The sequence below is a fragment of the Dermochelys coriacea genome, chromosome 6, assembly GCF_009764565.3.
Source record: "Dermochelys coriacea isolate rDerCor1 chromosome 6, rDerCor1.pri.v4, whole genome shotgun sequence".
Classification (NCBI taxonomy): Eukaryota; Metazoa; Chordata; order Testudines; family Dermochelyidae; genus Dermochelys; species Dermochelys coriacea.
This window is the reverse complement of record NC_050073.1, coordinates 28,856,123-28,870,688: the sequence shown is the minus strand read 5'-3', so window position 1 is coordinate 28,870,688 and position 14,566 is coordinate 28,856,123. Positions and strand designations below refer to the sequence as shown.

At 38.3% G+C, this 14,566-nt stretch overlaps 1 protein-coding gene across 17 annotated transcripts in view; it reads left to right on the top strand.

The window, feature by feature from the left end:
* STK33 (serine/threonine kinase 33) overlaps window positions 1-13,726 on the top strand; it is a 95,901-nt gene extending 82,175 nt beyond the window's left edge. For all 17 annotated transcript variants that reach the window (XM_043516697.1, XM_043516690.1, XM_043516691.1 and 14 more), the window contains 3 exons: window positions 9,801-10,046; window positions 11,571-11,654; window positions 12,890-13,726. In XM_043516697.1, the coding sequence (XP_043372632.1) occupies window positions 9,801-10,046; window positions 11,571-11,654; window positions 12,890-13,057 (498 nt within the window). In that variant the 3' untranslated portion in view covers window positions 13,058-13,726. The remainder of the gene's footprint in view (window positions 1-9,800; window positions 10,047-11,570; window positions 11,655-12,889) is intronic.
* Window positions 13,727-14,566: the final 840 nt, after the last annotated feature.

Sequence of the window (14,566 nt, the reverse complement as noted above, 5' to 3'; positions counted from 1 at the left end):
CTGTTTTATTTAATTTGCCCCCAAACATTTGTTTTCTTGTATACAAGGCTCTGATATTGTGGCATTCAAAGAGGAGTAGTTAAATGTTTTTTCAGTTTCCAATAAGAAACTCACTAGATTGCTAAGGAGTGTAGAGTGAGAAAGTGAGGACTTTCAGTGATAAGTGATACTACTTATATGTTGTCTTCAGTGTTCCTTAAGATATCTGAGGGATCTGTAGCTCCTGTTTAACTTCAGTGGGAGTTGTAGGTGCCCAGTACTGAAAATCAGGCCATTAGTTTCTACTTCATGCTTGTGCTTTGATAGCATTTTTGATTTTTGAAGTGCTCAGATGGGTAACATGAAAGTGCAATATCATGTAGAGATTTGTAGTGCATAAAAAAATAAAAAATTAACCCCTCGGTGCCAAGTGACACATGAGTTCCTACATAAAAGTTAATGCATTTGGCATTACAATTTCCCACCAGGAAATCTCAACCACCTGTATCCAAAAGTTATACAGTCACAAGTCATCCTGCATAACAAAAAATGACATATCAAAGATAAATGTGGCAAAATAATAAACAAAATTAATTGTAGAATTACATTGCAGTTACAGTTAAATCAACAAACCTCAAAACCAATTTTAGATAGTAATTACCACAGAGGTTTATATGTTGTCTGTTTCAGATGCTATGTAGTTTGGCTGTGAGCTGTGCAAAGGATTGCTGATTAATTATTTACAAATACTTATTAATACAATTTTATTTCTAGTTTTGATTATTTTTGATATACACCATTTTGCTGCTTTTCTCAACCCTTTTCACTTTCCCCTTTCATCATCTGAAAAAATAGGCAAAAAAGAGTCCAGAAAAGAGGAATCTTGTTAAGGTCAGATGAAGGCGAATAATTGTATGGCTTGTGTTTAAAGGATCTCCTGGTACATTATATTTTGAACATCATCAATATAATTCTCTTCAGGAATTTTTAGAACCAATAGAGTTTTTATTATTTTGTGCATAGTTTAGTGCAATCCTATAATTTCCTATCAACTGTTCAACCTTGATATTTGCACACAACCTATATTCCATGTCCTTTCTATCTAGCATTGTATATTTTAAGCTCAAAGGTACTACATCTTTTTTTTGCTTCACTGCCCACTGTGAGAATTTCTGAGGGGTTTTCTCAGCACTGAGACTGGCAGAGGATGCTGTTTCCTTTCAGACAAAGGGTTTGGATTTCCCCCTGCTATTAATGTTTTTTTTTTTTTCTTGGTTCAGTCTGTGAGCACTGTTGAAGGTGAACTCTTCCACAGGGTGGATGTTTTATCATTTTCTGATGTGGTGATACAATTTCTCTTTGGCGAAGTTACTAGTACATGATCTTGCTTGACGTGGAACCTGGAGGCACAGCGTTTTTCTGAGTATAAACTTGCACACGCAGAATGAGATTTTTCATTTCTTTTGGCTACAAACTTTTCAAAATCAACCTTCAGTAAAAAAACCATCTGCTATTTAATTTATGGCCCCAATTCAGTAGAACATTTTAAGCACATGCTTAAACCCATCCCTATTCTGCAGATTACATAAAAGGAGTGCTTCACTCCCATTTAAGTCAAGGGCATTTAAGCATGTTCCTAGAGTTATACAATGCCTTAAAGCCTAGATTTTTAAATGTATTTAGGCATTGTCTCAGAAAGGTCGTAACTGATTCACTCGTACAACATTCCTGCAAAGTAGATCGGTATTATTTATATCTATTATATAGATGGGCAAATGGAGCCACAGAGAAATTTTGGCTTTCCCAAGGCAATTAATGCATTTAACTGCCTTAGGAGCTTAACTCTGAGCTTCAAAAGTGATTTAGGATCCTAAATCATATTGACATTCAACGAGATTTAGTCTCCAAAATCAGCTAGTTTTTGGAACACTGAGCAGAACAATACTAAAAGAGTTTTTTAAATAGTTTAGGAACAAAAATAATCCTGGCAATGGTATTGGTCCATGGAAATGGTAGATTTATAAATAATAATACAGAAAATGCAGAGTTGTTCAATAAATATTCCTGTTCTTTATTTGGGGAAAAACAGATGATAGAGTCTCATCATATGGTGATAACACTTTTTCCATTCATAGAATCATAGAATATCAGGGTTGGAAGGGACCACAGGAGGTCATCTAGTCCAACCCCCAACTCAAAGCAGGACCAATCCCCAACTAAATCATCCCAGCCAGGGCTTTGTCAAGCCTGACCTTAAAAACCCCTAAGGAAGGAGATTCCACCACCTCCCTAGGTAACCCATTGCCATGCTTCACCACCCTCCTAGTGAAAAAGTTTTTCCTAATATCCAACATAAACCTTCTGCACTGCAACTTGAGACCATTACTCCTCGTTCTGTCATCTGGTACCACTGAGAACAGTCTAGCTCCATCCTCTTTGGAACCCCCTTTCAGGTAGTTGAAAGCAGCTATCAAATCCCCTCCCCCCCATTCTCTTCTGCAGACTAAATAATCCCAGTTCCCTCAGCTTCTCCTCATAAATCACATGCTCCAGCACCCTAATAATTTTTGTTGCCCTTCGCTGGACTCTTCCCAATTTTTCCACATCCTCCTTGTAGTGTTGGGCCCAAAACTGGACACAGTACTCCAGATGAGGCCTCACCAATGCTGAATAGAGGGGAATGATCACATCACTCGATCTGCTGGCAATGCCCCTACTTATACAGCCTAAAATGCCATTAGCCGCCTTGGCAACAAGGGCACACTGTTGACTCATATACAACTTCTCGTCCATTGTAACCCCTGCAGAACTGCTGCCTAGCCGCTCAGTCCCTAATCTGTAGTGGTGTATGGGATTCTTCCGTCCTAAGTGCAGGACTCTGCACTTGTCCTTGTTGAACCTCATCAGATTTCTTTTGTCCCAATCCTCTAACTTGTCTTGGTCCCTCTGTATCTTATCCCAACCTTCCAGCATATCTACACTCCTCCCAGTTTAGTGTCACCTGCTCCATGATTTTTCCAGGGACTGAGGTGAGGCTGACTGGTCTGTAGTTCCCCAGATCCTCCTCCTTCCCTTTTTTAAAGATGGGCCTTTTTCCAGTCATCCGGGACCTCCCCCGATCACCAGGAGTTTTAAAAGATAATGGCCGATGGCTCTGCAGTCACATCAACCAACTCCTTTAGCACCCTCAGATGCAGGGCATCCGACACCATGGACTTGTGCTTGTCCAGCTTTTCTAAATAGTCCTGAACCACTTCTTTCTCCACAGAGGACTGGTCACCTCCTCCCCATACTGTGCTGCCCAGTGCAGTAGTCTGGGAGCTGACCTTGCTCGTGTAGACAGAGGCAAAAAAAGCATTGAGTACATTAGCTTTTTCCACATCCTCTGTCACTAGATTGCCTCCCTCATTCAGTAAGGGGCCCACACGTTCCTTGACTTTCTTCTTGTTGCTAACATACCTGAAGAAACCCTTCTTGTTACTCTTAACATCCCTTGCTACAACTCCAAGTGTGATTTGGCCTTCCTGATTTCATTCCTGCATGCCTGAACAATATTTTTATACTCCTCCCTGGTCATTTGTTCAATCTTCCACTTCTTGTAAGCTTCTTTTTTGGGTTTAAGATTGGCAAGGATTTCACTGTTAAACCAAGCTGGTCACCTGCCATATTTACTATTCTTTCTACACATTGGGATGGTTTGTTCCTACAACCTCAATAAGGATTCTTTAAAATACAGCCAAATCTCCTGGACTCCTTTCTCCTTCGTGTTATTCTCCCAGAGGATCCTGCCCATCAGTTCCCTGAGGGAGTCAAAGTCTGCTTTTCTGAAGTCCAGGATTCGTATTCTGCTGTTCTCCTTTCTTCCTTGTGTCAGGATCCTGAACTCGAGCATCTCATGGTCACTGCCTCCCAGGTTTTCATTCACTTTTGCTTCCCCTACTAATTCTTCCCAGTTTCTGAGCAGCAGGTCAAGAAGAGCTCTGCCCCTAGTTGGTTCCTCCAGCACTTGCACCAGGAAATTGTCCCCTACGCTTTCCCAAAACTTCCTGGATTGTCTGTGCATCCACTAGTATCTCTGGACAATGTTAAATAGCAGCTACTAAAGCCAGATCTTTTTAAATCAGCAGGTCCAGACTCTTGCATTCAAGAGTTTTAAAAGAGCTAGCTGAGGAGCTCACAAGATCATAAAGTTGATTTTCTATAAATCTTGGAGTACTGGGGAAGTTCCAGAAGACTGTAAAAAAGCTAATGGTGTGCCAATTTTTAAGAAGGGTAAATAGGATGACCAGGGTAATTATAGGCCTGTCAGCTTGGCATTGATCCCAGGCAAAATAATGGAGTGATTTATATGGGACTCAATTACTAAAGAATTAAAGAAAGGTAATGTAATTAATGTAAATCACCATGGGCTTATGGAAAATAGATCCTCTCAATCTAACATGATTTTTTTAATCAGATTATGCATTTGGTTGCTAAAGATAATAGTGTTGATGTATTTCAGAGTAGCAGCCGTGTTAGTCTGTATTCTCAAAAAAGAAAAGGAGTCCTTGTGGCACCTTAGAGACTAACAAATTTATTTGAACATAAGCTTTCGTGAGCTACAGCTCACTTCATAAGATGCATTCAGTGTTGACTTAGTATATTTAGACTTCTGTAAGGCATTTGACTTCACAATATTTTGATTAAAAAACAAGAAGAATATAAAATTAACCTGACACACATTTAGTGAATTAAAAACTGGCTAACTGATGGGTTTCAAAATGTAATTGTAAATGAGGAATCATCACCAAGCAAGTCTTTTTGTAGTGGGTCACACAAGGATCGTCTCTTGGCCATATTCTTAACATTTTTATCAATGAATCTGGAAGAACACACAACATCATCACTGATAAACTTTTCAGGTGACCCAAAAATTAGGTCAAAAATGACCCAAAATTGGGGGAGTGGTAAATAATAAAGATGACAGGTCACTGATTCAGAGCCATCTGGGTCACTTGGTAAACTGGGCACAAGCAAACAGTGTGTGTTTTAATAAAGGTAAATGCAAGTATATACATTTAGGAACAAAGAATGTTTGGTCACACTTCCAGCATGACAGACTCTATCCTGGGAAACAGTGAATCTGAAAAAGATTTGGTGATTGTCGTGGATAGTCAGCCGAACATGAGCTCCCAATATTACAATGTGGCCAAAAGAACTAATGCGATCCTGGGATGCAAAACAGGGGAATCTCGAGTAGGAGTAGAGAGGTTATTTTACCTCTGTATTTGACACTGGTGCAATCATTGCTGGAATACTGTGTTCAGTTCTGATGCCCACAATTCAAGAAGGATGTTGATAAATTGGAGATGGTTCAAAGAGCCACAAGAATGATTAAAGGATTAGAAAAAAAGCTTTATAGTGATAGAGTCAAAGAGCTCAATCAATAGTTTAAAAGAGAAGGTTAAGAGGCGACCTGATTATGTCTATAAGTACCTACATGGGGAACAAATATTTAAAAATGGGCTCTTCAGTCTAGCAGAGAAAGAGATAACATGAACCAATGGCTGGTAGTTGAAGCTGAACAAATTCAGACTTAACAGTGAGAGTAATTAACCAATGGGACAGTTTACCAAGAGTCCATCACTGGCAATTTTTAAATCAAGATTGAATGTTATTCCCAAGGAATTATTTTGAGGCTATTTTATGGCCTGTATTATATAGGAGATCAGACTGAAGGCTCACGGTGGTCCCTTCTGGCCTTGGAATGCATGAATATATACCTTTAAATTCCAGGCTAAGTTCTTAGCTAAATAGGAAAGGACTGTTGAATCAGGGCCTTACAGAGAAGTCACTCCCTTCGTTAAATAACCAAAGGGAAAAACATTAGTGTTTTATTGTCCTTAATCCTGTCTTCCTCCACACATGTCACAGCTGCAGACCACCCTGAACCCATTTGGAACCTGTGTGTTTCTGCTGCACAGGAAACAGGATGTGGAGGTACCACAGGAGGCAAAGCACAACTCTCCGTGGACTCTGTTCTGATGAAACGTGGAAATGGTAGAGAGATGACCTAGAGCCACTGGAAAAATCCCCAGTGCGATGGGGATGGTAAATAGCTGAGGTTGGAAAGATGGAAAATGTATAACCCAAGTGGAAAGGCCACCTCTGAAGACATAGACAAAAAGGCACAAAGGCTTCCATAGCCAAGAAAGAAAGAACAATGTCTGCAATTAGAGCAGATATTAAAGTCCTAACAGTTTAAGATGATGAAAACAGACAACCATATCAAATTAACAGCAGTTCAGAAGGAGGTGACAAAATGCTGAGTTTAAAAAAAAACAAAAAAACCCTCTCCCTATATATCAAATGGATGCTAGACAGAGGGACAGAGACCCATAATGAATTACATAATTAAAGAGAACTTAGAGAACATGACAAAAAGTGAATGTGGGAAAACTTAAATATAAAAACAGTTTAGCTAATGGGACAGATTGCCAAGGGAGTTGGTGGAATTGCCATTATTACTGATACTTACTACTACACTTAGATTCATAGATTCATAGATACTAAGGTCAGAAGGGACCATTCTGATCATCTAGTCTTGATACTACATCTCTATCAGGAATAATGATAATGACATTTTCAGTTCTGGAAAAATGCAAAGCAGTGATGTGACAGGGTAAAACGTCCAGGAAAGGGATAAGGATTGCCTGTCTGTCACATAGCCCAACCAGGTATATAAGGACTACCTGTCTGTCACATAGCCCAATGTCCTTTTTTTGGGGCCTGAGAGACGCAAGGGGAAAGTCTCTGGAGACTACATCCTTTGTTGGTCAGGGAAATTGCTTTGTTTTAGTGTTACGAGTTTTGTCTTTGAACAATAAATTGTGCCCAGAGGCATCTGCAATAGACTTAGGCATGGCACTAGTTCTTTCCGGGGATGGTGAGATAGCTCATCAGCTTACACAGAGACTAAATTACCCATCTGACAATCATTTTAACTCTGTGACTTCTGTGATTCTATAGAGCATGCATTTGAAAAGAATGATGAGGGTCAAAACATTTAAAACAGAGATGGGAGTTGGTCTCTCACAGACATCTTTTATGCTACAACTGAGTTCAGGACTTGGTTTCCACATTTTTCCACTAGACGCAAAATCGTATATTTTATTAATAACACGTTTCAAGAAGAGAAGCAGTTGTACAATAATTTTTCCAGTTACTTTCTCTTCTGCTTTTATGAACTACGTTTGCTAGTTGATTTTATTGCTGTCCTTGCAAGTTTATCCCATGTTGTTTATTTTATGTGTATATTGCATTTGCTGTGGGTGAGAAGCTCCTGTCTCTTTATATTAACATATCTCTTATATATTGACAGATGTAGTCAGAGTTCTCTTAGCTAATCATTGTCTCTCACTTCACTCTGAATGGAAAATCATAAAAATAAGTGTTTTTGTCACCTTAAGTATGTGCGAGGCAACATGCTTGCTCCCCCGTGCCTGGTTATAGTTATTCTGTTCTTTATTTTAAAAAAAAAATGTTCCAAAGCTTCTTAACTCTAAAATTCCTCCAGGTGCACCACATTTATCAGTCTATTTAAAGTTTTTATCTGCCTCTACCAATTTTCCTTGTGGTGTCAGTAGCATATTTGGACATGTTTAGACATCTTTTTCTTCAACTTACTACATCTCCACCCTGATTTGAAGACTCCACTGTTATTTCTATAATGTGACTCAAGACAGGCTCTTTCGCAACAGCTGACAGGATTTTGCCTGTGCTTGAGTGCTACTCTGGCAATATACAGTTTGTTTCCTTATCATGACTTCCCCCATATTTTCATCCAAAGAAGTGCTGCCCTGTGTTAACTCCTAATGACTTGAAGTCTTATAGGAAAGGAGGGAACTCAGCACTTGCAGCGGATATGTGGCACTTTTTATCATCAGAGGGTCAGAGCCTACATTTTGAATTATTGAGTTCCCTGCTGCCATTGCCTTTTCTTGTGCCCAGTTCTCTGGCCCTTATGGTGTGCAGAAGTGTATTTTTCAATGTTTTAATTGTTTTTTTGGGGGAGTTTTTGTTCTTTTTAAATCTCAGATTCACAGACTCAATTACCAGTTAAACTGAAAAACATTTATTGAAATTGTTAGTCCTGGTTATATCTGTGGCTCATTCTTTTTGCGAATACAGACTAACACGGCTGCTACTCTGAAACCATTCTTTTTACTGTAACCCAGATTTTATCTCCCACTGTGGTGTCTAATCAACATACCCCAGAACTCTCTGCTTCCTCTTGAAAATTCTCACTGATGAACCTTTAATTTTCCTGAGTTTTCTGTAGTGGGGCAAGTTGGCTTTTAATATCAGCAGTCTAATGGTGCTCACTAAGCTGAAACTGTATGTCTTTCTAGATATGTGCTAGGTGTCTTCATGGAGGAAATACTGCATCTTACATTATTCACAAATAACTGGACATCTCTTCGTTTTGTGTCTTCAATCTTACTGAAACATACACTCTTAAAACCCAAACAGAAAAAGCTGAAGAAGGAAGACAAAAGAAAATGAAACAATGTAAAGACAGCCAGTTAGTAATCCACCACTCTCTTTACCCACAATTAGCAGCAGATGCTAGCCAATTAAACTCAACAGGTGTTCAAATGAGCCAACGCAGACAATTAACTTAAATGATTCCACTTCCTTAAAAATTGTCAGAATACAAACTCCCACTTCTCTTTATGTGCTAAATAATTATCTGGAGCTCTTTAAGGCCTAGATTTTTTTTTTTAAAAGGCCTAAACTCAGCCTGATTTTGTCGGTACAATTCAATGTATTTACATATTTAACTGCCTGATTGTGCCTGCAAATGAGGTAGTTAGTTTCGTGTCTGTGCCATCCATTTTGCCCACATTTAATTGCAGATTTAAGTAAATGAATCCATTCCTAGTTTACTCGGCACATGTGCCTATTTCACATAAAAGAAATTCATTCCAGGCATTAACACTCAAGTATAAAAAGACAAAGTCTGAGTCAGAACTCTTAATTGACATATTGTGTCTAGCAATTAGATCGAGGACTTAGAGTAAAGATTCATGTATTCTATTTCTTACTCTGCCGTTGATTCACTATATGACTTTGGACAAATCACATGCTCTGTGCCTCAGTTTACCTATCTCTTCAGAGGAGATAATTTAACTACACAACAACTCTGTATTTCCAATTAATGCTAGTAAAACTCTGAGATTCTTGATGATAGGTGGTATGTGAACACAGTATTGTTTAGTATTAGAACTCCTTTCAAAAACTCAACAGAAAAACAAATTTTACTCTTCAAAGCAAACCTGCCTTGCACACATCGTACATTTGAACTTCTCTCCAAATTTTCAGAATCACAACTCAGAGAGAGGGAACGTATGAATGAATGGTATAGGCTTTACAAAATTGCACAAGCAAGGTGAAGTGACGGTAAATAGAATAATTGTTTAGGTTCCTATAGTCTCCTCTGCCTCCCTGAGCACTGTTTTCTCTGACCCCCTAGAAGTTCCCCCACTCTTTATGGAGGTTCCATAGGAGTTCAGACTGTACTGTTTGTTTCTGGTCCAAATATTTTGCTTGCATTGGGGGGGGAGGTTCAAACCATGCCCCTCTCTTGAGAAATCAGTGCCATAATAGTTTTAAATAGGAGACGTTCTGGCATTTATTTACTGTATTTTGGATCTCAGGTAGAAAGCAATACAAAAACACCTGTTTTCAGATATGGAACTTACAGCAAATAAGCAAATTACTTTGGTGTTAAATTTTCTAATATTCTGTAAGTGAAAAAAATCTCAATTGTTACCATGTAGGGTGAAACACATATTGTCCAGAGACCATTTAATGTCCTAGAGCTGATGAAGGAATGGAATAACAACCTGGACATTGGTGAAGTTTGCAATGTGGAAGAAGAACTGAATAGTCCATCTACTGCATTGAATCAGGATAACATGATTGAAGGGCAGGAAAGTCCTGTTAGCAGCAATGGCAACTCAGAGGTTGGTGCAGAAACTGAAACTGAGAGTGGGAACAGCAAACCCTGTACACCAACAAAACAGGTATGTGTGCAATACTCTGAACAAATAAAGCACTATATAAGTGCTAAATATTATTAGGGGTCAATAAATTGGTAAGGTAAGGAAGGTGAACATGACCTAGTGCCATAGAGGATCTCTGGAACCTAATGAAAGATTTATACGTAGGGTACAGAATCTGAATAAATATAAGGATACAGGATGAGCTGTCAACTGTACAATTACCCTGTGAAGACCCAGACTTACCCAGAGTACTAATTCTTTTAGAATCTATTGCTCCTGTTCACTCCTTAAGCTGGTGTGTGTGCAGAAACTTAACAGAAAAGGAATAGGATATTAAGAAACTGATATTTAGGGCAGATGAGGAAGAATCTCTGATGGATACTCCATTCTTTCCTTCCACATTCCTTCTGCATGTAAGTAGGAGTCAGGAGGAACCATCCTGGGGGAAGTGAAGGAAAAGGTAAACAATAATTCACAAGCAACACATGTATAAGCCGCTAGTGACATAGTGAAGCCCAAGGTATAATGCATATAATAAGCATTGCTTTGATTTCTCAGATGACTTGTTGCTTAAAATATTGAATTTTCATAGCAAGCAGCTGAATCCCTGGCCTGAAGAGACTAAAAGCCATAATGCAAATGCTGGTGGTTCTGCACTAGTTATGACTTCTCTGTCTCTTAGATTTATTGATCAAAATGCAGACTGTTCCTGTGCAGCACATTGAAGTCTTCACTGTTATACAGTATGGTGCCTGCTGTGGAAAACGTTCCACTTAGCAGAGAATCAGCCTTGGATATGAAGCTGCAATTCTGTCACTATATCAGAGCAGAATATTCTTGTTTGAATTAGAAGCTCCTCTGCCCCCCCTGTATAACTGGACTTTGCATAGGTAGTTCCATAGGGATATGGGGAAGAAATTCTCTCCTCACTCAAACTGCAGAGCTGCTCCTCAGCTGCAACTGTAGCCTTGATGCTGTGATAGCCCCTGCTGCGGTGGGGGAAGAGGGGTGGTGGCAATGCCTTGTGGATTTGAGAAGTACACGCTCCTCAAGATCACCATGTTCCTGCACACCAACTACCTAGAGACACTACACAAGCTATGCAGAGCTGCGCTCCCCAAATGCTAACCCCCTCTTGTCCATACAGTGGAACTATTCCCAAGACCATTTGATCTGGCGTCCCCACTGGAGGAAGGAGCTGGATTTTGCCATTAGGGAAAGGTGTGCTTAACACACACGGAAGAGCTGAGCTGTGTATGAAGTTTATTGATGGTAGACTTGCAAGTAAAAAATGTATATAAAGAGCGTCATAAATGGGTCTAACTTTTGTCAGTTAAATATTTAATTGATCCATCTGCCTCTCAAGAGCTATGTTTGAGGCTATCCAGTAAGTCTACACTACGATTAAGCAGTGTGCGGCACCAGTCTCAGAGCCCAGGCTCCAACCCAGGTCTTTTATCACAGTGTAGACATATTGTAGGCCCTTTTCTAGCCTCCTAAGTATATTTGGTTTATTACTCCAACCACTTGATTCTTCTTTCACAGGTCAACAAGAAAAAAAATAACACAAGTGCTTTACCAAATGGGACACTTAAAAAGAAGAGTATAACCCCCAAGCCAACCATGGCAGTAAGTGTTCTCTCAGAAACACTTTTTCCAATTATCTTCAGTTTTACTTAGTTTCCTTTGCTGACATTTTATTTTAAGACACTTTTAGAATAAGAGAAAAAATAGTGTTTAACTAGAGACAGGTGAGTTCTTATTCACTTTTTAAAATACTGTTTTGCAATAAGATTTACAATTGATTTCTGTTATGAAACAAAAGTGCTTGAAGACATAGCATCTCCCATGGAAAGTGGTAGTTTATGTGCCTCACATCTTGGAAAATCAGGCCACTTGTTGTAGGTTCCTATGTATGGATTGCTAAAGAAGCACCCAATTTTTAAAATTTTTGTGGTAAATCCTATGTATCTATGTTAAAATTTCTTTGACTTAAAAAGATTCAGCATAAGTGAGTGAAGGATGAGATTTGTGCAGAAGAAAAAATTAGAATTTATAAAAATAAACATTAAGGGTAGTTCCTCAGCTGATGTAAATTGGCATCATTCCATTTAAGTCATCAGCTGATTCATACTAGCTGAGACTCTGGCCCAAGGAGTGCTCTTACAATAGTTAACTGCACTTTGTCAGGAAGTAAAAAAAATGAAATGATTGAGATTTATGGGATGGCTGTTGACTGCTTTATCGGTGTAGCAGTTTTTTTTTAAATCGGTCCTAAGAAAATGAGAAACCTGGAAATTAGAGAATAAGACTTGGTGAACTAAAGAATATTGGTACGCTCCTGCATTGGCCAAGTTTTAATCAAGATGCAGAACAGAAAAAATAGTCCTAATTACACATTTATAAAGGATAAAGATAAGAGCTTGAAAATGTATTTGGATTGTTATGATAATTGAATAACAATAATAATGATTGTTGTATTCCTTAAAATCATAAATCTTGGTACAGAAGTCTGGCTAGTGAAGACTAATATCAGATAATTACAGTTGGATGTAAGTAGTCCTAAACAGGTATTAAGCATGTAGTCTTGTCCCCAGAGCATAGGATTTTAGATTAGTGGAATGAAAGCTGTGTAAGTATACCGCAGAAGAAGATAAGAATTACATTTTTCATAAATCAGCTTCTCTTGCACATTATAATGTCCTTTATTGTCTTCTAACTACTTTTTTATTTTACATTGTTGTAGAATAATACTGGCATGGTACCACTACATAACTCATCTGCTTTTTGTACTATGATGTCTAACATTATTTTGGTCCCTCATATTTAAAAACACACGTATATTGAACTTTTTTTAATTATAGTTCCCTGCAGGCAGGTCAGTATCTCCAGTGTCAAATTCAAGGCGAAATCAGGAGAGTCAAGAGAGGAAGGGGGAGACAGAAAAGTCCTCTGTGTCTTCAAGCCAGGGATCGGGAAATAAAAACATACAAAAACCCACTACCACACTTAAAACCAAAAAGAAATCATAGGGGTTCCATCAACTTTGAACAACATAGAAATGGGGCAACTTACTTGTGTGAAAATGAGGACATTGCATAAAAACAGACAAGTACTTCCTGAACTGTTAACCTTTTTGCTCTCCTGAGCCCTGTAATCAGCAGAAATTTCTGGCTTTCCTCTAACACTGAAGAAGATTCCGAAGCAGTGTGAACTCCTAACCTGTAAGAGGACATCCACTGATAGTATTGTTGTCAGACTACAGATTATCAAATTGTCTAAATATGTATGTAACTTATTTGTTCTACACTAGCAGGCGCTGTGCATGTGAGTAGCTCACTAATATGAATCCACTTGCTATGTTTTACTTGGATTCATTAGTTTTGTCACAAACATTTATGGGGGGAAAATGAGAGGCCAGAATCTGTAATGGGGGGTTCCTAATAACAGCATGCCCTTTGCACTATAAGAATTTTCTAGGAAATTGCTTATAAAGTTGCTCTAGGCATTACTGCACAAATACTTGGGTCAATGAAATTTGTTACTGCTATTTTAGGTCACTGTAGATGGCTTACAAAACTTATTTTAAACTTGATAAATGGGAGATGTATTTTTGAAGTATGATCAAATTGCTGTGGTTCTTGCTGATAAACTTCTGATGTGTTGATGAAATACTCAAATAAAAGCAGATGTTAGAATAATGGCCTTTACATGGTAATTTATCTTCCTAATCAAAAGGACAGCGAAGTGTGCTGTTAAGCTAAGGCTTGTTGTGCATTTGTGTAAAATGAGAATGTATTCTATTATTCAAAACTCAGGGCCTCTCTCTAAAGGTAAGTCTTACCTGTAAACCTTCACATTGTTCCACTGGGGGGAGCAAACTATACAAATTCTTGGTTAGTTAAAACTTTATATTACAAATTATTCAATCACTTATGCTCAGGACATTCACTGTGTATTGGGGGACCAAATCTTGTTCCCCACAAAAATACTTGAGTTTCTTTTGTTCTTGTCAGAATCTAGATATCACACATTTTCACCTGTTTCTATTTGGGTCGTAAATAATCCTATTCAATTCAAACAAATTGTGCAGGAATCTTGACATTTAAAAAAAAATTATGATAAATCCGTTAAAATCTCTGTTGAATCATTCAATATCAACACAATGAAAAACCACTCAAATTCTCTCTGAAGCCTATAGATAGATCCTGCATGTTTAAGTACCTTTATATGGAGTGTTAATCTTCTGGTTGGTGTTTTTATCTTATGACATACAATGAGTTCAAGGATGTAAATTCTCCAGACTATACTAAATTTGATAAGAGTATAAATTTCTATATTCATCTGATTTTAATTTTATCAGAATATCACTTTAACCAGGCAGTCCTTCCAGTATTTTTCCTATGCAGTCTTGGTTGTCTCAACAAAGTCCTGTTCCACATACTGGATCTAACAGTCTCTCTGTTTTTATTTGAAGTGGACAAAGCCTCTTACAAAGTCCATCCGGATTTCTGAGTCTCATGACACCAATATGTTAGTTC